Source organism: Amphibalanus amphitrite, unplaced genomic scaffold, assembly GCF_019059575.1.
Source record: "Amphibalanus amphitrite isolate SeventyFive unplaced genomic scaffold, NRLGWU_Aamphi_draft 000414F_arrow, whole genome shotgun sequence".
NCBI classification, from domain to species: Eukaryota; Metazoa; Arthropoda; class Thecostraca; order Balanomorpha; family Balanidae; genus Amphibalanus; species Amphibalanus amphitrite.
Window position 1 is genome coordinate 46,792 of NW_024881908.1, and position 23,786 is coordinate 70,577.

General features: G+C 44.9%; 1 protein-coding gene across 1 annotated transcript; it reads right to left on the reverse strand.

Annotated features, from left to right (window-relative positions):
- Window positions 1–11,768: 11,768 nt before the first annotated feature.
- Window positions 11,769–14,214, reverse strand: LOC122390899. The gene is made up of 2 exons (XM_043384346.1): window positions 14,080–14,214; window positions 11,769–13,750 (listed from the first exon to the last, which is right to left on the reverse strand). The coding sequence occupies exons 1-2, from the start codon at window positions 14,164–14,166 to the stop codon at window positions 11,975–11,977; spliced, it is 1,863 nt and encodes a 620-aa protein (XP_043240281.1). The 5' UTR covers window positions 14,167–14,214; the 3' UTR covers window positions 11,769–11,974.
- Between the last annotated feature and the right edge of the window lie 9,572 nt (window positions 14,215–23,786).

The window sequence follows — 23,786 nt, forward strand, 5'->3', positions numbered from 1 at the left end:
GGAGCTTTCAACTGGGAAATGAAACTTGCAGGACCTAGCATCCATAAGGAGTCTCACAAGTCACAGGTTGTGTATCTCAGATTTTTCCTAAAGGTCATAAACGTCATTTTCGTGACATCACCATTATAAGTCAATGTTGGAAAAATGAGAGCTGCTATTCTGGCGACGGGAACGGTCTCCAACTATCTCAAGCACATCGAATTGTGATTTCATGCACTCCTTGCAAGGTTTGATGCGTCACTTTTGCAATGTTGACCTTGCGTGAGCCATCTATGACGTCATTAGGGTCTTTCAGTTTTTCGTCAATAAATCCCGCTCAAATACAGCTAACGAGTCAGGAAAGCTACCAATGACCTCAAGAAGACCTGTCGAATCGAATGATATGCGACATGACCTCCTGCGACCAATTTCGTGACCTGGGGCGCTGACCTGACTGTGACCCGAGGTCAACTCAACACCCCAAGTAGACCTGACCCGAACAACAAGTATATCATTCGACGCGCCTGAGCGAGGCGAACACGATGCTGCCAAAATCGCAGCGCTGCGGCCGTTTTTTGCGAAGTTATTCACCAAAAACTGAACCGTACCTTGGGGCACTTGACCTGACCTCAGAGGTCACCGGTTGACCTAGGACCTTGAAATGGGGTATCAATCTCTGCTTCTCGTAACGGCGCACACGCTCGGTTTTCCTCGACGCTCTAGCTCTATAATTAGGGGAGAAACGGCGAGGGGGTTCGTACCCGCCCTCCCCTGCCCCCCCCCCCCGGCCGGCGCGTATATAGAAAACCAATAGGTCCGGCGAGGGTTAAATAAAAGGGGCAACGTAAACCAGAGCCCTATTTCAGCATACACTTACATAACAATGTATGGGTGGTCCTAGTAATAATTGTCTTTAGTTGCACGCATTTCTGACACCTAGCACCCGCGGTAAGTGATTTAGACCTCACTATTAAGCCATCTGGTGATTAACTAACGAAGTGACGTCAGTGACATACAGCAAAAACCGCGAAATCTGCCCTGATCACATTGCAAATATGTGCGACCCGGATTACGCCAAACGAAAGGCGGGCAGACGGGTATTGCATTACGGAGCTAGTGTGGCTAATGGTATTTATAAATCAGCATAATGCATCAGCGCATAACCTTTGCATATTGTCGAGTCTACAAAGAACATAGCATCATCGCATGGCTGGCAGGACGCATGTCGATTGTCGGTGCCAAGGTGTCGGGGCAAGATTTTGGAAGACGCCAGCGGACGTCACACGAAGTGACGCCCTGACATCACACGAAACGTCACCCTGACGTTACTGGTTTCATGGGACGACGTCCTGACGTTACCTTACCTTGTGCGGCACCCTGACGTCTCACGGCATGGAGCCCTGTTGTCAGTCACACAAAGATGAAGAGGCACCACAAGCCACACAGCCTTCCCATTGGCTCGGACATCTCCCGTAGTGGAAACTGAAGCGCTGAGCCGTCAAAGGGATCTGCCCAAGATTGATCTGCCCCCTGACGCGTCATTACGGCCCTCTCTGCTGTGCCCACCGACCGCTGTGCCCACCGTTCGTGTGTCACCTCGCCAGGCCCATACCAGCTGTCATCCGGAGTCTTGTTTTAGGAGCCTGATCGAGAACTTAGCAGGCACACGGAGCTGTCCCGAAAAGTCGAAATGTCGGTCGTTTATGAGGAGAGACTCCTAAGTCCAATCGTTTGAAAGTTGTTCTGAAGAAGAATGAGGGAATCTGAGGACGCCGGACGCCGGGATTGACTTTAATTGGTGCGTTCGTGAGACACGTCACGGGCTGCGTGCCTGGGCCATGCGGGGCGGTAAGCCTGCCGGGTATCATAATCACGACTTTTCATCTGTGTCGTTAAAACTAGACATATTGAACTAGCGCCGTAACGTTTTAGCAGGATGCACGGAAAATGAACGAATAAGTGACGCACCAATGTCTGCTTTTAAACAGCAAAAATACCTGTTCTATATCGTCATTATTTAATTTTCAGAGAAATAATTTTTCAAAAAAGCAGATATTTTTAACAATCTTTTAAAATCATTTTATCAAAGTCGGTGTTTTGGATTAAATTGCATAAAATAGCAAAGTTAGCTGAGGTTAAATATCATTTTTGAAAATAGTTCCGGTATCAAACGTTTCATTTGAAATTGCTCATTTAAACCAGCAGCCCTAACTAAATCCCAGGGCTGGTAAAAAGCGCCGATTTGCTGATAATATCGGAGCCAGAACAATAGCTGTACAAGCTATTTAGGGAGCCAGAAATAAGCGTTTCAACGCAAGTATGCATGTGCAGGATAACTGTTAAGTTTTGTTTCATATTTTCCTTTTATTTCTACGACAAACCTTTAAATACAAGATGCCTGAGCACAAATATTAAATTAGTAGCAGCATTCAATTTCCCAATGAGGTCTTATGCGCAATGTTTGTCTACAAAATACAAAGCTGGTAGCCTATTCAGAATAGCTGTAAATTCTTACCGCGAACAGCGTCAGCATTCATCAGTCGAAGAGCCATCAGTCGATTTCCAGCTTTAACACTACGGAGAATAGGGCTCCGTAACTTTTATCAGTTGATGATAGAGATGTCAATCGGATACCAACTTTTTGGTATACCGATACCAAACCGATACCAACTTGGTATTTGGTATTTCAATCATAATGTGTTTGGTATTTTGTTGGTATCATAAACCCTCACTAATATATAAGAGGCTACGAAATCGGTAAAAAGTTGGTATTTCCCTCATTTTCCCAAGTTGGTTTGGTTTCGGTATTTTTCCGTGGTTTTGGTTGGTATTTGGTTTGGTATCGGTATTCCGATTTTCCGTAATTGACATCACTAGTTGATGAGGACCTAGTGTTGAGGGAACGGGGAGCCACAGAGCCTTCTACCATTGGCGGTTCACTGTATTACCGACTAGTTTAGAACACAAATAATGATATTCAAGTGGCCTTTTCATTTTTATCAATGCAGGGCATGCAGGGTTGCGGCTGGTTGCGGCACGGGCAAACTGTACATTTCATGGTATGTTGGTTGTTGTTCGTTTGGATTTGAAGTTGCTCCTTTTCTGTATAGTACATCTCATAGCAATATCATAGACCACCTACCTCAATATTTTAAGCTGGTCAAGCTGTGGAGCTAAACATAAATATGGCGCTTGTTTTTATTTTGAAGATGCATACGGATGCCTAACTCAAGTGGCTAAAGATACTCATTTATTTGCCAACCAACCCAGTAATGGTTAGCATATTTGTTACAAAATCAAATTAAATTTTGAAGATTAAGATATGTTCCTCTTCTGCATGTTTTTCTTTTTGTTACGTCATACTCAAAATATGCTTATATAAGCAATCCTTATTTATATTTCAGGCATTTTGTAACTAAAATTAATATAAGAATTTCACTTATAGTGCCTTTGTGTTTCAGTTCTCAGCCTAGGACATCGTCAATCATGTGTATCTCAGATGATGCAGACAATGACCAGCCTGCGGAAGATCTATGCTAGTGGGTGAGATGATGAAATTTCCTCTGTTGGTGAGTCAGTATTATATTTTTTGTCAACAACATTCATTGCCTTACATGCATTTGTGCCTTACATTTCTGTCACCAACCAGCTTAAACAAAAGTAGAAGAAATTATATACCTACCTACATTCTTTTGCTGTGTTTGACACCAGGCGATGTCCTAAAATCAGGATACATCAGTGAGCTATAAGTAAAACTAAAATAGTTACTGATGATGTTTAAGGTGTTCCTGAAAAAGGACGTTGTTCACCGCACTTTTAAGCCTCTTCTGTTACGCGTGTTAGGAGCCACTTTTCATGGCCGAAAATTTGGTCAGAGCCACCAAAACCATTTTTACCAGCCCTGCTAAATCCGAGCGAATAATGTGCATCTGTGGGCTGGACATACTTCAAATGATTTTCTTGGACATAAGGCTTATATTGTTTTGCCGGCCGTTTTTTGATGCCTTTTGGGGGGGGGATGTGCCTATAAACAAAGGGGAAAGATGATCAGCTCTTCTTAGTCTCCTAACGTCTGATGGGCATATTTAGTAACGAAATTATGCGTTCCATTTCAATGCGTGTGCTGACAAATAAAATATATAAAAAGCACGCTGAATGAACCTGCTAACCCGCGACCTGGTGGGGGGCTATTTTTTGCCCCCCCCTCCAGACTTTTCGATATATCTCCAGAACCACTGCGCCGATCGTCACCAAACTTTCAGTACCCTCCCGGACATCAATTTTACACATTGTGACCAAAAATTTTTCCAAAGGCTATGATAGGTTGGCCGGAAATGACGTCAGAGTGACGTCATGTTCTGCCGTTTTCGACCCAAAAAAGGGTTTCGCGGGAAGAGCTGTCAGGCCTATAGCTTTGCAAATACAGAAAAATGATACAGACAGAAAAGCTGTAGAATGAACAGGGCTACAAAACTGCTATCTCGGATTTTTTAAATTTTTGGATTTTGACCCCCAAAAATCAAAAAATAGATTTTTTGAATATAATAGCCAAAAAATCCAAAAAGTTTTCTGAATTTCGGAAAAACCGGAATATATGTGATAGTCCTTACCGCCTTCTATCTACATACCAAATTTGAGATCGATACCTCTTTTTTTGGCCAAGTTATAGCGAAAAAATGTTCAAAATTGATGACGTCAAATTTTCAAACTCAATTTTCAGCAATTCTAGACCTCGTAGCGCAAAACAAAGACCACCATTAGACTCCCCGTGACGAGCTGCATCGAATCAATACACATTTTATGCAAAAATATCAACTTTGAAATTTGACCTTTTTTGACCTGACCTTGACCTGACCTCCACCAGAAAGTGACCTAAACCGTACCTGATGGTCTTATAACCAACACCATTGAGTTGGAAATGAAAAACTGGCCATAAAACATGCATCGCATAACCTTAGTAAAGTTGGGTTCATGTGGTGACCCTTGGTGACCTTTGGTGACCTGACCTGTGACCTGACCTGGTATGACCAGTGACCTCTAACAGCAACATATCTACTAGGCAACTGACGCCCTATCGCTGATTCCCGACAAAATGCGTTTTTCTCGGTGTTATAGCGCATTCCCTAGAAGACCCGTGAACGGTGAAACATTTCATCTTTGACCTGACCTGTGACGTCATCGGTGACCCCGAGGTCAATGAAATTTGGTTTCCCTCGACAAATTTGACAGGCCTTTCGAACGCCGTTTGAATTTTTGGATCCGTCCAGTAGTTTCGGAGATACGAGGGGGGGGGCAAAAAATAGCCCCCCCCCCACCAGGTCGCGTTATAAACAGACCCCACCAGGGCGCGGGCTAATGGTCCTGCTAATCGTGGATATGGCCGTACCAAAAGTCAGGCACCGTCTGTGTCTAGTCGATGGCCGTACTTTATCATCGGTGCCGAGGGGAGAAGGCAGAGCGACGGAGGCCGAACAGTGAGCGCACCCATCTGCCCTGGAGGAGCTGCTCTCTGCCCTCACCCAGACTCGTCCCTCATCGGCACCCTCTTCCCTCTCACCCTGGCTCGTACCTCACCGGCCGACGCCCTCTTCCTTCTCACCCTGCCTCGGCCCTTATCGACAGAGACGCTGCCCTCTCGGCTCTGCCCCTGGCTCGTCCCTTCATCCACTTATACCCTTTCCGCAGTCACCCTGAGAGTACGTATATACCTGACTTCCTCTCATCGCCACCCTCGCTCATCCCTCATCTACAAGCCCCTCTCCGCTCTCAACCCGGCTCGGCCCTCACGGCCGCCGGCGGGACCGTACCTGGCACGTCGTCGCCGCCTCCTCGTCGTCGCCGTCGTCGTCGGTGTCGGTGTCGACGGAGGGGGAGAGTCACGTCCGCCCGGCACCGGTAGACGGCACGCACTGAGGTAGGTGTGCCAGCCCCGGCCGATAGACGGGCGCGCAGGGACGGCGAGAGGTCACCGCAGGGGGGGGGGGGGGAGCAGATGCAGTGGGACAGAGAAAGACGAGTCGCGAAGGGTAATTAGCGACGCGGGTTGAGTAGAAAAGAAGGAAAGTAATAAATTTGGTAACGCAAGAACGCGCAGTGATAATCACTACGTTTCCATGACACGTCTAAATCGATTTAGCGAAATTTCACGTGCGTTTTTCTCGGAAACTATAGTTCGTTTTTTTTCAAAAGGACGCTGGCTCCAAGGCGCAGACTTGTAAGCGATTCAAAAAAATTCAATCAATTCAATCACGACTCACTTGATGAAATGACCGATTCAATCATAACTCAATCAAACAGTCTGATTTTCCAAGCGATTCAATCACGACTCATGGACCTTGTGATTCAACTCAATCGCGACTCATCCCATTATCAGTGATTCAGGGAATGACTCAACTCATGATTCAGCTCAACGCGATTCAATCAACATGTTATATATAATATATACATATGTGATATCAATTTAAGAAATTTTTGGAAACTGATACCAAACTGATACCAATCAAATACACTGGGAGAATACCAAAAAACATAGAAAAGTACTAAGTCTATACTGAACTCAACAAAATTGTAGGTATTGATATAAATATGGTGTAAAGATGATAATTTAAGTACAGAATACACAAGTTCTGTTACAAATGAAGCTACCAGAGGACTTATAAATTTATTCATCTGCCTGACGCTTGCAAAAGGAAACATAGGTATGCAAAATTTCACAGAACACTACACTACAACATATTATTATCAGCATCTTCGAAAAGGACCAAAATTTGCAAATCAACTGTGATACCCAAACTAAAATAGCTGGTGATCAGCCATATCAAAAAATATTGATTGATACTTTATGAAGCAGTGGTAAAGCCGGTAAAGTATTACACAGGACTAGACATTTTCGGCGCGCTACAGGTTTTCGTTACTAGGTATCAAGACTACGGATTATGGACACTTACGAAGCTATTCAATAGTTACGTAATATAAATTTGAATGTTCTCATGATAAAACTACCTCAACCATCCATATCTTCAAGGACAAAAAACAATTCCAAGCCCCCCACGACACCAAACTTCATACGAGGCGGAGCTTAGTAATGGCCTGGCTACACTATGCGTTTTTTGCGTGCGTTTTTTGCTTTTGCGAGTTTGCATGATTTGCGTAATATGGTTCTAGAAAGAAACGATATTACGTTTTTGTTATATTTTTTATAAAAACTTTTAATTATCATAAAGGCTTTATTAAGTTTTATATAATATACGCAAAACACGCAAACTCGCAAAAAAACACGCAGAAAACGCATAGTGTAGCTAGGACTTTACACGCATGCGCTAAGTGGGCAGCCATCTTTTATTCAGCAGCAGACCTATATAAAATGCATAGTTTATATTTTTAGATTCAATTAAGCATATTTATGTATGCGTGTAAGTGTAAAACAGTTTTTTATTCTGTCCAATCTATTAAAGAAAAAATTATCGAACCCAGTACTAGGTAGTTGCAGCGTATATTGACGCAGCTGCGACATAAAAGCATATTCTGCGTGGTTTGCATGGGGCAAATATTGCGAGCAGTCTGGCAAATCTCAAATCCAAATTTAGCATCGAATGCAAAACTGTTAGCGGTCCTCAAAATTAGAAGGCGAAGAACATCAAACGGATCAAGATTGTTTGCTCAGCTATGAAAACAATAGTTTTTGGGTGATAGTGGAGGTGAAGTGAAGGTGGTTGAGTTTTTAATACCTAGTAGGGTACAGTAGGGTATGTATCTACTTTTCGCCATTGTATCTTTACTTTTGTGTAAATGAGAGCCACGGCAGTATGTGACAGATCCATTAATGCTCGTAAGCCAAGGTATTCCAATTATTTATGTTGATAGGTAAACGCTGATTCTGCTGGGAAATGTAAGGTGAGTTAGAAGCAGGGATGCGGAGCCGTGGAAATTTCAGACGGCTCCGGCTCCGGCTCCGGCTCCGGAGAAAAAAATCGGCTCCGGCTCCGGCTCCGGCTCCGGGTGAAATGTCATGGCGGCTCCGGCTCTGGCTCCGGCTCCGAGTAAAATGATCCGGCTCCGGCGGCTCCGGCTCCGGCTTCTACTCAGTGCATCCCCTATGCGATCAATTAAATACGGGTGGAAGAAAGGTGATGGGATTGGTACACGTTGCTTCTGTATTTGTACCTATAACAAGGCTATTTTGAATACCACATTGTTTTACGCCTTGTACTGTCAAACCGAACTTGGTAAATAATCGTTTCCTCTTAAGAAAAGGAGCCGGAGTCGCCCCCTTTTTTGACGGCTCCGGCTCCGGCTCCAGCTCCGGGCTATATTGTTTCACGGCTCTGGCTCCGGCTCCGGCTCCGGGCAAAATATGCCGGCTCCGGCGGCTCCGGCTCCGGCTCCGGCTCCGGCTCCGCATCCCTGGTTAGAAGACCATGGGTTAGATCAAGCAATTTGTGACCCTTAGCCCAAAATCAAATCAGTAACTAAGGTTACCAAATTATAATGTGAAAATGCATTGTGTATTCATCAATATGCTTTGCCTGCTCACAAATGTCCTGATGAAACAGGGTATTGAAAATATAAAGATTAACATGATATCTTAAACATGTGTGTTGAGCAATGTGCGCCTGCTTACTGCTATTGTTAACTTGATTACTATACTGATTTTAGGGCAATGGAAAAAAACATGCATTTTTTCATCTTCATGCATTGACATATATGTATAATTTTGTGTTTACAGTTTGATCAAAAACTTTAAACAAAATTTCTATGTTTTTTTCAATTATGATAGCGGTGCGCATTTATAATACTGACAAAATACCTAAAAATATTGCAGTGCATTGTGTGTGTCTATGATGCAAATGCCACATAGGTATATTTCTACATAATGTAGTACTAAATATGGTCATAGCTTCAATTTCCAGTACATGCTGATTGAATCATTTTGTTGATTCAATCAACTTGAATACATGAGTTGCCGACTCAATCACTTGTAGTTGCCATGTGTGACCGATTCAATCACAACTCATATGGTGACAAGCGGTGATTCAACCGACTCAATCACAGTGAGTCGGCATTTTCAAGCGATTCATAAGAATCGATTCAATCAGAGTTGAATCGCTTACAAGTCTGCCAAGGCGTAATTCTTTTTTCCACCCAAAGGAAGGCGCTATACGGAGAATATCCCATTGCGTCATTGAAAAGTGACTTACACCTCTCACCGGCCAGCTGGTTGCGTGGTGTAGTGGTGAGCACACTCGCCTCGTGATCTAATAACTAGGGTTCGATCCCCGCCGAACTTTTTGGCGCGTTGTAGGTTAGGTTGTAGGTTTGTAGGTTGTAGGTTTGTAGGTTGTAGGTCTGTAGGTTAGGTTGTAGGTTAGGTTGTAGGTTGTAGGTTTGTAGGTTGTAGGTTAGGTCAGGTGAGGTTAGGTTATGTTTGTTTTTGTTTGGTTTGTTTACCAAGAAGCATCTTCGGGTATAGCGCCTTCCTTTGGTTGGAAAAAAAGAAACACGCGGCTCCAAGTATGTTTTTCGAACAAGCACGTGTTTTAGCCGCCAAAACGAGCAAAAACTGAACCTGAGAAAATCGAACGTCGACTAATTTTAACATGTGATTTCTTCCCGATAATTTCCATATGTGCGTTTTGGAACCATATATGAGAACAGTGGTGACGTCATACTGTCGAACATGTGTTGCAATGTAACTTACAACTATCATGGACGGAACCGCTTACTCGATTATAAGCTCGGCAACAGTGAAAAACTAAGTTTCACCCAAATTCGTTGACACTTGTCCCATTGCACGGACATTTGGGTGCCTGCTGTCACCAGTGACGTCATCATAGTATGTTTATTTTTAAGAAACAATTTCCAGCTACTTACCGTGCGCAATTTGAAATCGATTATTTTTTCGGTAAGAAATTCTTGGCCAGACACTGAAGCTGCCAAAACTCACGTGAGAGTATCGATATTGCACTTTGAGCCAGCGTCCTTTTGAAAAAAACGAACTATATTTACCTTATGCAAAAAAATGAGCGTATATTTGGTTTTAGCTAGCACCTAATCCTATATTTACATTTTTACATTATGCCTAAGTGCTATGATGGAGCAAATCCATTTTTTTCAAAATCGGCTTATCTTTTGCCATGGAAACGTAGTCAATGCATGTTTCACACATAAAACATACACTAAAATAAAAACACTTACAAACATGTGGTTTGTATTTTCTTGCTCTGTTATGAGACAACAGGCATGCCAACGCGACACGATGCCGAGTGCCGAAGGACATTGCCACATTCGCTTGCTCGAATTAACAAATAAAAGGAATGCAAGCTTTTACAACTATTGGTTTGGTTTTAAAACAACAGAAGCATGTCTAACGTGATCACTTTGGTTATCCAGTAACTTAGATATGTGCTTTCATTACCGTCAACATTGACAATATTCAATCTTTTATTCTTGAAACGGCCGATAACGACGCGGGTTTCGATTACGTCGCTTAAGATGGGATACGGTCGTCAAGTTAGATGTAAGTGAATCCTAATCTATAATCTAAGATTCGGAATCAAGTGAGCCCCTACGATTTGGACCAAACTTGGTCAGTGGATAGTACGTAACGTCCTGATTACGATGCACCCAAAATCTAAGCTCGGCCCGCCATATTTACGAAGTTACGGATGTTTGAATTTCAAGGTCATTCGGGAGAGCCCCTGCGATTTCCGTCAAAATTTGTGTACGGACACTCTAGATGCTCCTCATTACGAATATCACAAAATTTAAGCTCGGCCCGCCACATTTACGAAGTTACGGAGGTTTGAATTTCAAGGTCATTTGGGTGAGCCCCTGCGATTTCCGTCAAAATTGTTATACGGACATATTACATCCTCCTCATTACAAATATCATAAAAGTTAAGCTCGGCCCGCCATATTTTTCAAGTTACGAGGTCACAAAGTTACGGAATTTCAAGGTCATTCGGAGAGCCCCTCCGATTTTCGTCAAAATTTGTATGCGGACACATTACATGCTCCTCATTACGAATATCGTAAAAGCTAAGCTCGGCCCGCACTATTTCAAAAGTTAGAGATGTTTGAATTTCAGTGAGTTTCAAACGTCAGTAACTTTTGAAATAGTGCGGGCCGAGCTTAGCTTTTACGATATTCGTCATGAGGAGCATATAATGTGTCCGCATACAAATTTTGACGAAAATCGGAGGGGCTCTCCGAATGACCTTGAAATTCCGTAACTTTGTGACTCCGTAACTTCAAAAATATGGCGGGCCGAGCTTAACTTTTATGATATTTGTAATGAAGAGGATGTAATATGTCCGTATACCAATTTTGACGGAAATCGCAGGGGCTCACCCAAATGACCTTGAAATTCAAACCTCCGTAACTTCGTAAATATGGCGGGCCGAGCTTAACTTTTGTGATATTCGTAATGAGGAGCATCTAGAGTGTCCGTACACAAATTTTGACGGAAATCGTAGGGGCTCTCCCGAATGACCTTGAAATTCAAACATCCGTAACTTCGTAAATATGGCGGGCCGAGCTTAGATTTTGGGTGCATCGTAATCAGGACGTTACGTACTATCCACTGACCAAGTTTGGTCCAAATCGTAGGGGCTCACCTGATTCCGAATCTTAGATTATAGATTAGGATTCACTTACATCTAACTTGACGACCGTAGATGGGATGGTCACTACAAAAAAAAAAAAATGCTAGCGCACCGTCCTTTGACGTCTTACTCGACGGAGTAGAATGTATTTTGGCATGATGGTCTCCACATAACACCACAGGGTATGGACATTTATTTAGCACAATACAATAGAATATACCTAACCAAACTGTATTCGTATATTTTGAACAGCCCTTTCCAGTCCATATCGCTTGTTGGAGGTGCACTCACCTCACTCCAAACAAAGACTTTCCATTTGTGTGTGCATTGAGAAGGATGTCAGGTATGCTCTAGGTTACCGAAACCAAAATGCATCAGCGCTGGTTACTACGCTATTCTTTCATGACGTCCTTCAACAGCTCTTGCCAGGTTTTCTGCTCTGCCGGCTTTGTTGGACTGGGTGAGGGCGGTGGTGAGGGATAGCGTGTGGGTGGAGATGTTGGAATGACTGCAGGCTGAGCTGTTGGAGTTGTTTTGGGCTGGAACTTTGGACCATCCCTGGTCTGTGAAGTTGAACCGACTTTATGTTGTAATATTGAAGCAGGTTTGTTCTGGGATGCTTGACCAACCGAGGTTTTTACAGAGCTAGATTTATCCAGCTCAGTAGCACCCACCCTCGTACCAGCATTGCCATCCGTTGCCAGACCAGAGACTGTGGCTTCTCTATCTTGAACTTTAGGATCATCAATAGATGTCTCAATTTTCTGTCGAAGTGACACGCTGCCAGGCTCCTTTGTCGCAATACCTTGTTGCCATCCGATCCCCACTTGTTCAGCGAGAGCAACATCCCTGTTGTCGACAAGTCCTATTCTTTGATCCCGTATAACCGACGACCCAGCCAATGCCTCACGTGGTGAATACAGCTTACGGCTGGCGTGTTTTGTCTCGAGGGAGTGATCGGCACCCAGGGCTCCTGATCGCTTTTGCTGAGCTTGCGAGCTCGTCGTAAGTGATCGATGAATGTCTGCTTCATCTGCTACCGCTATACCGCCTGCCTGTCCACTGCTCACTTTCGCCTGCGATTCGTGTGACGTTATCCCATTGACAGGATCTTTAGGAGAAAGATGACCAGTTTCTAGGGATGCACCGGCCGCGCCGACTGCTCCCTCTCTATGGGATTTGAGCCGGGACCCTTCTGCTGTTGCGTCTATTTTTCCATTAGCATGTCTCTTAGAAGATCGGAAGCCGTCTCCTATTGATCCAGAGGCCGCACCAACAGTCTCACCTTGCGATTTGACCCGGGATCCTTGGAACGGTATGCTTCTTTTTCCATTGATATGTCCTTTAGAAGATCGATAACCGTCTCCAATTGATCCAGAGGCCGTACCAACAGTCTCACCTTGCGATTTGACCCGGGATCCTTGGAACGGTATGCTTCTTTTTCCATTGATATGTCCTTTAGAAGATAGATAACCGTCTCCAATTGATCCAGAGGCCGCACCAACAGTATCACCTTGCGATTTGACCAGGGATCCTTGGGACGTTATGCCTGTTTTTCCATGGCCGTCTCCTATTGATGAGGAGGCCGCAGCGACTGTCTGTTCGCCTTGCGATTTGGCCCGGGATCCCTGTAAGGTGTCTGTTTTCCCATAAGTATGATCCTTGGGCGATTGATATGCTGCGCCTCTAATTGATTCGCGGGTCGCACTCGCCGCTTCTCCATGTCTTGATATTACTCGTGATCTGTGGGGCAAGTTGCCAGTTTTTCCAAGAATATACTCTACATAGGCGCGGAATTCGCTTGTTCGATCTTTTGATCCTGCACCCTTCGCGGCAGTCTGTTTTCGAGCCGATTGGGCGTGGCTTCGAAAATCCCCCGACTTTGCCCTTTGCAGCGGCAATTGGATTGCGTTATTTCCCGGCGTATACCTCTGGGCCGGGCTGCCAGCTGTTGGCACCTGTGATTTGGTGAGCAGCGCTCTGATCAGCTCTGCGGCTCTGCTGGAGCCCCGTATGACGCCGGCAATCCACTGCAGGTAGGCGCTGACCCGAGAGTAGATACTGGGTATCCCGGGCACGCCACAGTCATATAAGCCGAGCGAGACGACGCCCACCAACACAAAGCTGCCGTCCTTCTGCTGCAGCACCATGGGGCCGCCTGAGTCACCCTGCAGAGATAATAAGGGAGGGGTCAGGCTGATCTGGTCAATCTGCTCTTTCGTAAGGCTAACTATAGGAGATACAAACAGTGATGAATCCTTATGCGCAAGAAAGAGCAAGAGCGCAAAGTGTGGGCTTGAGATAGCGAATACCTACTTAATTGGAATGGAAAATTTAAAAATTGATATCTAATGAATGATTCTAACTTAGCTTCCATCGAACACTTCTACTAAGAGACCTCTTTCTTTTATCGGACAAGATGCATAACAACCACTCGCGTGCGGTATTTTTCAGTGAGGGGAGGGGAAGGCCAGCAGAGAAGATAGTGGATCCTTACCGAGCAGACGTCCATGTCTCCCTGTTCAGTGCCAGCACACAGCTTTGTGGACTTCAGAAATCCTCCAGGGAAGTAGGTAGACAACATATCTGGATCGATGTTAGCCTCGTATATTTTCCGACAGGCGTCTTCCGAAACAGTGGGAATGGTGGCCTCCAAAAGCACGTGACTCTTGCGCCCCCCTGAAAGAAAATGGCGGTGATGAGATCATTTTGCATTGCAATCACAACCATTGCCATAGGCGCGGGAGCCGGGGGGGGCAGTGGGGGCAGCCTGCCCCCCCAACTCTGGGGCCGTGGGGGCGGTGCCCCCACAGCTTTTAGACGGAATACCACACTTTTTTTGCAAATGTTTTCTTTTTTGTTGAAAAAGCCGAGGGGTGAAAAATAAGTGGCCTAAAACCGGTGAGAAAACTAGATTTGGGGGTACCCTAGGTTAATCTCTATTATGGTGTGCCCCCCCCCCCCCCCCCCCAGTCGGAAAGTAGTTCCCGCGCCCCTGACCATTGCCACTGCACCAGCTAAATGTCACTGTAGCTATTATACATTAGACTAAGAGTGCTTTCAAAGCCTTGTTATTGTCATTAATGAAGCTGCCCCAGCTCTGTCACTATAACCTCCTCACTCTCAGCCCTGTCACCGCAGCAATACCCCAGTCATGTCATTACAGCTTTACCATGCCTGTCATTAGACTTACCAGCCCTTTCACTAAAGCTTCCCAGCCCTGCCATTAGACTGACCAGTAACCAACCCTGTCACTACAGCTTTCCCCATGTCTTGTCACTACAGCCTCCACAGTCCACAGTCCACAGCCAACATAGCTTTCCAGCACCGTCATTATAGCTTCTTGCAGCGTTGTCACTGAAGATTAACCAGCCCTGTCACTACAGCTTGTCCAGCCCTCTCACTACAGCTTCTCCAGCTCCGTTACTATGTACAGCCTCCCCAGTCCCCGTCACTACAGTTTTTCCATCGTGCCGCCGCAATTACCATAGAAGCTAGAACTGCCCCAGCCGGCCACGCTGACGTGATGCCCGGCCAAGTCCCCGCTCAGAGATATCGGAAGCTGAATCGGACGAACACAATCAGACAATTTTGCCGGCTGTGAGATCGTCAAAATGGCGATGTCGTTGTTGAAAGTGAGCACCTGTGGAAAAAGAACGGTATAATTCGTGTAAGCTAATTTCATACTTTTTAGTCAATTGACAAATATTAGCGCGGTATTGAGGCTCATGATCAGATAAACATCATCGGCGCATCGTGGTCAGGAACATTTTAGACACTAGACCTATGTGCTATGCAAGAAGTCTCTTGTTCTTCGTCCTTTTAGAATACCCTAACTAAGATGATGGTAAGGTTTTTCATCGTGTATATTAATTTTTAGGTGAGATCTATCGGCAAATCCAGTCCTTCGCATAGGTCTCTTACGCATTAAACATACGCCAAGAGTGAGCCCCTCCCGTCCTAAAAAAAAAAAATGTTGCGCTGGTTAGTTGAATCAACCTTAGATATTTGAATTAAGCGATACATCAATGAAAAACATTCATCACTTTTTATTGCAATCGAGAGCACGTTAGTACCTGCACCCATCCAACAACACACAAACAACATCTAACAATGTCTTAGAGAATGTATCGGTAAGACCGCCATAAACACACATCACCTTGTGATTTGGATGGAGTGTGACCCGGACCACATCATACTCCTGGCTCTGACAGTCCAAAAAGGTGGTTGTGTCAAACTCGCCCAGTCGCACCGACATGTCCTCACTGCATAGTCACACACAGACACACACAGCTTAGATGAAATAGCAGTTAGACACACTGAAGGAGGGTCCCGCATGCACTATATAAAAAGTAGATAACACTTATATTTAAAATGTCTAAAAGTGTCAACACTAGTGACTGAGCATCAATTTTTCATCGGAGTAATATAAAAGTATGCATTTTGTCGATAGGTATACTTTTGAAAATATTGTTATATTTTTACAAAGCAACGATTTTCTAGCTTCATAATTGACGTAAAAGTGAGGCGTCAGAGTCAGACTGCACTCTTACTTTAATGTCACAGTGACGCATAAAATGAAAAATGCAGCAAAGTAAAGGTTTTGGATAGTTCATCTTCAGTTTATTTATCTTCAGTTTTTATATGATAATTGTTGGGCCTGATCTCTCGAATGCCCCACAGACGTCTTCGCTTTTTCGTTCTTATACATTGCACACAATGCATGCATTTTCTTCAGTAGCATTTGAAGGAGTAGCTTACTTTTTGAACCGGTCGACGCAGTGGGCTGCGGTCAGCACGTGCCGAGGGCTGATAAGGGAGCCTCCACACTTGGCCTCTTTCCATACGAATCTCTGACGAATCAGCAAAAGCACCTGAAATATATCACCACCAACGATGTCATTTAATGAATACCTACTGTGGTAAAACAAACAGTTAAATGGAAACAAAATGGCCAATATAGCCTGGGCAACAGCAGAGCAAGTTGTGTGTAGGCGTGTTCATAATAAGAACACAGGAGCAAGAGCTTGCCTTTTGTACCCCCCACCTCTATTCCCACCCCCGGAGGTTTTGCGCTGGGTTGGGATTCGTCTCTGAATAGATGGAAACAAAGTCATAGCGAGTACTCAATTGAGAGGTCAAAGGTTATTTGCTTCCTCCGATATAGTTCACGAGCGATTTATTCCCTGTTGTGTGTGCAAACTTACAATCCAATGCCATTTCTTTGGTTTTGATATGGTTCCACCAACAATGGAAACTACCAAATCCTTGTCTGGCGGTGGTGCGTGTCTGGTAGAATCTCCGGCCGCTGGAACGATCACGTCACTGTTAATGAAAAATGTGAAAGGGCTTCGCGATGAAGGTCACATTCTTTCATAAATGAAGTATAGGGTTCTAAAGATCTTGATATGCATGGTAGGTATAGTGATGTCAGTTACAGAAAATCAGGATACCGATACCAAACCAAATAGCAACTAAAACCATCGACAAATACCGAAACCAAACCAACTTCGGAATACCAGGAAAATACAAACTTTTTACCAAATTCACAGCCTCTTATACATAAGTGAGGATTCATAATAGCAACAAAATACCGAAAATATTAGGATTGAAATATATAATACCGATACCAAACCGATACGGTTTGGTATCGGTATACCAAAAAGTCGGTATCACTATCCGATTGACATTCTCTAGTAGATATTAGCCGTTTTCACGACGAGCTATGCGGCGAATGCACCTGATTTGGTCAGATTAGATTCGCTGTGTTTCGTAAAAGTCATTATAGTTTTTTTTTTTTAAGTTTGCCCCTCACTGTAAACGTCTCTTTGAACACAGCACGAGAATTGCTAGCTGAATTACTGAGAAAACTGGTTAGCACACATTGTATTGTAGATATGAATAATATTTTCAAAATATGTTTTGAACACCGACGATTTAACCCTCGCCGGACCTATTGGTTTTCTACAGGGTCTTTCATAATGAATGTTACTTTTTAACATTTAGTTAGGAGCTCTTAATTTATCACTTCCGCGTGAATTGTATATGCGTATTGTTGCAAATTGATTAGGGTTTTGTCCCAAAAATAAAAAATTCACAACGCCAATTTTCCTTCACGGAAAAGCAGAGTAAGTCGACACCACTAAAACGCATTACGGATTACGGTCGACGGACAAGTCTTCATCCATTGGCTCTTCCCTGGGTCAACACTGAACGGGGTGGCTTACCTCAGGCTGCTCAAGGAATGCTTCTGCCTCAGGTCAGGGACAAGGTTCAAAGAGACGGCCTGTGGTTCCAGCAGGATGGCGCCACAGTGCACACCACGGCAGCAGTTGCGCCAGTGGCTGATCGAGAATTTCGAAGAGCGCGTTATCAGCCGCCTCACCGAGCGACTATGGCCACCACGGAGCCCTGAAATCTCCCCGCTGGACTACTGGTTTTGGGAGTCGCATTGGCAGATCTGAGACAAAACCCTCCTGCAGCCATCCACTGCGAACCACAGTGGAAAGGTTTGCTGGAAGCCTGGACCCAGACGTTGTGAGGTGCGGGGTGCGACACCTTCGTCAGAGGGCCGAAACCTGTGCCTTAATTAAGAGCGATACAGCGGAAAATTCCTGAGGAGCATTAAAATGAAAGTTGTGTGTGTAAAAACGCTAATGTGTTTCTGTTTCATGTGATGGTACAGATTTCATGAGGAACATATATGTTCTGAGAAATAGCTCTTTCAAAAGTAACATTCATTATGAAAGACCCTGTACATACGCGCCGGCCGAGGGTGGGGGGGGGGGCGGGTACGACCCCCCCCCCCTCGCCGTTTCGCCCCTGGTGGAGCTAGCGCGTCGCGGAAAAAAGAGCGTGTGCGCCGTTACGAGACGCAGAGATTGGTATCCGATTTTAAGGTCCTAGGTCAACCGGTGACCTCTGAGGTCAGGTCAAGTGCCCCAAGGTACGGTTCAGTTTTTGGTGAATAACTTCGCAAAAAACGGCCGCAGAGCGCCGATTTTGGCAGCAATGTGTTCGCCTCGCTCAGGCGCGTCAAATGATATACTTTTTGTCCGGGTCAGGTCAACTTGGGGTGTTGACCTCAGGTCAAGGTCAGGTCAGCACCCCCAGGTCATGAAGTTGGTCGAAAGAGGTCATGTTGCATATCATTCGATTCGGCAGGCCTTCCTGAGTCCATTGGTGGCTTTCGCGACTCGCTAGCTCAATTTGATCAAGAGTTATTGACGAAAAACTAATATGACCTTGATGACGTCATAAATGACGTCACGCAAGGTCAACATTGCAAAAGTGACGCATCTGACCTTGCAAGGAGTGCATCAAATCACGATTCTGTGTGCTTGAGATAGTTGGAGATCGTTACCGGCGCCAGAATAGCAGTTTTCATTTTTCCCCATTGACTTATAATGGTGAGGTCACGAAAATGACCTGACCTCATATGACCTTTAGGAAAAATCTGAGATATACAAGTTGTGGGACTCATAATGGATACTAGATCCTGCAAGTTTCATTTCCTTGTGACATCTCCTCTGGCAGTGAGGGCGTTGCGAAGTTGCGACATCTGAAGACCGTGCAGAGGTTCACTTATGACGTCATAGGTCAGTGACCTGACCTGACCCAAAAATGCGGTTGGTGTCAAAAGATCCGGCTTGGATCAAAGGTCAGGTATGTAAAGTTTCAGCTCTCTATCGCCAGCGCGTTCGGAGCTATCGCGAAAAAACCCTATGGGGGGGGGGGCGGCACCCGCCCCCCCCCCCCTCGGCCGGCGAGGGTTAACGTTATGTTAAGCGCCGTGCAATTTCTTTATTAGTTCAGACATAATTCCTGAGAAGTCGTCTATCCCTGTGGGGCTGTATGGCAATTACGAGCTACGAGTCTGTGAAGGTAAATAATTTTGATGAAATTGATCGTCTGTGAAATCTGGTCAAATCAATGTGCGCCAACCAATTTTATCAGTAATTCAGGTAGCAATTATCGTGCTGTGTTCAAAAAGACGTTTACAGTGAGGGGCAAACTTAACCCTCGCCGGCACAGAGGGGTTGCAACCTCCCCCCCCCTAAGGGTTTTCGCAAATAACTCGCGTAAAAAGCGGCCGATCGCGACGAAACTTTCAGTACCCTCGCATTGATCATTTTTACACCTACCCTAAAAATTGCATGACCCTGACCCAAATGACCTTTGACCTGTGACCTCTTTTCCGAGACCATGTTTGGCCGGAATCGCGATTCGGCGTATGTCGGCTCGCATTAGCCGCGCGTTTGCAAGCTTTTCGTGGTTTCAAACGTTCAAAAATCAAACATGTGATTTGATGTTGCTCCCATACATTAGGGTGGGTGTCAAGGTCACCTGAAGGTCAGGTCAGGTCATTGATCTTTGGTGACCTCGGGTGACCTCGGCTCACTTTTTCGAGTTTTACATGTTTCTAGGCTAGTTTTTGGAGCTGAATTCGAATTTAGCAACCATTTGAACATTTCCGAAGTAGTTTTGGTGCCTTCGTAACATGTTATGAAGCTGTCAGATGCTGTTGACACGTATTACGAATACCCGTCACAACCCCTACCGATTGACCTGACCTGACCTGACCCGACCTGGTCTAAATGTTTCAAGACATCATCGCTGATCAAAATTAACACGATATTCGTGATCAGCACCGCGGAAAACTACATAGCAGCCACACTTTACGACTTTCTAACAGGTCCCGATTTCCCGGTTTTCGGGTCATTGACCTGAACTGGAAGGTCACCCGATGACCTAGGACCTTAAAATTGGGTATCATCGGCTTCCTCTCGTGACGGGCAACACGCTCGTTTTTTTCCACGAAGCTCTAGCTCGATCAGGGGCCAAACGCGAGGGGAGGGGGTCGTACCAACCCCCCCCCCCCTTGTGCCGTCGAAGGACGCAAAATGGCATGTGCCGGCGAGGGTTAAAAAAAACTATAGTTTGGGTTGTACAGATGTTTAAATACCTCATTTTTTCAAATTATCAGGCATTTTTTTTTATTAAAAACACTGAACTAAATTCATGTTACGAAGATATTTGTTGTTAAAAAATGGTGCAGATTTCGTCAAATTAGGTGCAGTCGCCAGATAGCCCGTCGTGAAAACGGCTAAGCCGCTTTCACGACGGGTTATCTAGCTTATGAACCAAGCTTGATCAAAAATAACCCAATTTTTACAGAAAATATCTTCATATCATGGATTTTTATATCATCGGTTTAACCCTCGCCCTCACATAGAGGGGGGTGCCATCCCCCCCCCCCCCAGGTAGTTTTTCTGCTCTGCACTCAACAGTTTTAGAGCTAGAAGGCTGATTTTTCGTATAGATAGTTGCTCCTCTATTTTTTCTTGATGTCCACTAAAAATTTCAAGTTTCTGTGGTTTTTGGTTCCGGAGATATGACCTTGTTTTTCAGGTCATGTCATGACCCAAATGGCCAATTCTCAACATCTTGCGCTGGCTATGGGCCTTGTGAGCTTTTGACACCTTGATTTCGGCCTGTTTGCCACTCTTACCTCCCACCTATCATGGAACATGCTGTTCGACGATGTACAGGTGTCAAGGTCAGGGTCAAGGTCAACCTAGGTCATCTAAGATAATTGCGTTTTAGGCAAGCGGAATTTACTTTTTGTGAAGTTTTTTTGACTGCATTTTTGGTAAAAGTGATCATGATTTCATGTAATATGGACACAAAACCAATCGGTGCACACATCAATGTACACACAGACACACACAGACATACAAACACATATAATTGACCTTGACCTAACTTGACCTGAAATGACCTCAGCAGCAAAAATCTGGTCGGGTAGTGTGACAAAGAGGTTGTAGCTGGCTTGGCACCAGAAAACGGCATCGTCATCGGTATATGGTAAGCAGCGCACTTGATATCCAGCGGTGACCCAAAACAGCAACATTTTTTAGTTTGACCTGACCTGGAAGGTCAATGGCTGACCTGAGAAGGTAAAACTGGGTATCATTGGATTCGTCTTTTCCCAAAGAATCCTTTTGGTCTTTACCGCGAAGCTCTATCTCCAACAGGAACGAAATGGCGCAGGGGGGGGAGGTGGCAACCCCCCCCCCATGTGCGTTCTAGGATGGGAAAATGGCATGTGTGCGGGCGAGGTTTAACCCGCGCCCTGGTGGTGTTTTTTAGCCCCCCCCCCCGCCCCCTCCAGACTTTTCGATGTATGTGTGGTCAACGCGTAATGAGCTTCCGCGTCAAACAATATTTTGTATAGAATATAGTTCTTCCTATATTAAGATATAGAAAGTAATATCTTTTATAAAAATGTTTTATATTCTTTGCTGATCATTTTGTGCATAAAAAATCATTAATCCATTGCAAAAAAAACTTATTTCGGGAAAGTGAACTTTTTCCTTTAACCCGCGCAGGGCTGGGGTCTCCAGCCGAACGCGCGGGGCTGGGGGGTGTAAATTTTACCCCCTGTTATCTCCCGAACTAATGGTCCGATTTGGAAAATTCAAACGCCAATCGAAAGATCTCATCACGAACAACTAAAAACATGTACTTAATTTTAAGTTTGAGGTCAAGGTCAAGGTCAGGTCAAGGGTACAAATTACAAGTTCCTACAGTATCGGCCTTGCACCGTAGTTGCCGAAGAATGGAGTCATGGACTGAGACTGATCGCCCAAAACCTGTTCTTAGGCTACCAAGACAATATTCGTTGCATACAATATCATTCAGAGGTCAAGGTCAAGGTCAGGTCAGGTCAGGTCAGGTCACCAAAAACAAAATATAGAAAAGGGCATGTGCGACACATGTCTTATGGGTCATTTTACTCATATAATTCAATAGGTACACTCAATAAGTAATATGGACCACCTCTGGATGAATTTCAGGTCGAGGTCAGGTCAAGGTCAGGTCAAGTGAGGTCAAATTTTGAAGTTGGTTGTTAAGGCCTAAAAAGGTGTCTACCTGATGCAGTTTTTTTCACGGCGAATCGAATGGTGCTATTTTTATTTCCGTACGAGGTCTAGAACTTCCAAAAAAGTCACTTTTCAAAAAATTTGTGTGTCGTGACGTCATAAAATTTTGAATAACTCCCACATTTTTGAACCGATTCTTCTAAAACTTGTAATGTAGGTGCACATAGACCACTTCTCTGACATATATTCCGGTTTTTCGATACACTCAAAATTTTGGATTTTATAATTATTTTCCCAAAAAAGTCAGTTTTTTTAGAAAAAAAAATTGGCCAAAATCCAAAATTTTCAAAAAACGGAGATAGCTATTTGATAGGCAAAGTAGAATTACGTATATCCTTTTTTGTTACGTCTTGATTCCTTTAAAAATGAAGATGTTAGCGGCGTTTGAACTTTTGCCGTTTTTGAGGCAAAAATGGCGAACATGACGTCACTAAAACGTCAATTTCTCTAAAATTTTCCGACGGAGTTCGCTCAAATTTTCAGGGAACGTGTCAAATTGATGTAAGAAAAGGTACTGAAAGTTTGGCGGCGCTGCGCGCTGCCGTTTTTGAGATATTGCAAAAATTCGCGAGGGGGGGTAAAATTTACCCCCCAGCCCCGCGCGGGTTAATATCCCTCAAGGGGCTGGGCCCTCTCCCCTGATAATTAATCGTTTATTTCTACCTGTACTTACCTGCGGCCGTGGCCTGATCCGTCGGTGATGCGGCCTGTGCTGCCCGGTTCGCCGGAGGAGCAGCGATGACCGTCACCATCAGAAGCAGCAGCAGCTGCAGCAGCCTCATGAGCCGGGAGTAGACCATCGCTGCACAGAGGGCCGGCGGAGCACAGCCACAGATCCGGTCAGAGGGGTGTCGGGCAACAGACTGACAGTCGCCCTGAGAGACTGACTGACAGACGCCCCCGCCGGTGACAGGTGCCGCTGTCTGTGACGCTGACACTGACACTGACACTCTGACACCCTGACACTGACACTCTGACACACCCTCACTCACATCGCAGGTCCATAGTGTTGTCATCTGGGCAGCTTTCACAGAAGTCCGGATTCTGATCAGACATCTGACCACGACAGTCACCTCGTGTGATCGACGATATTCGGCCGACAGCCATGGGTCCCCGCTATCATATCCTGGCAGTGACATTGACAGAGACGTTTGACATATGGCAGCGCTCGATTGTGAATGAGCGAAATGGCGTTGGACGGGTAATCCCAGTAGTCCCAGCACATCGGTAAGTTATTAGTGCGATGTTCACCTCGACA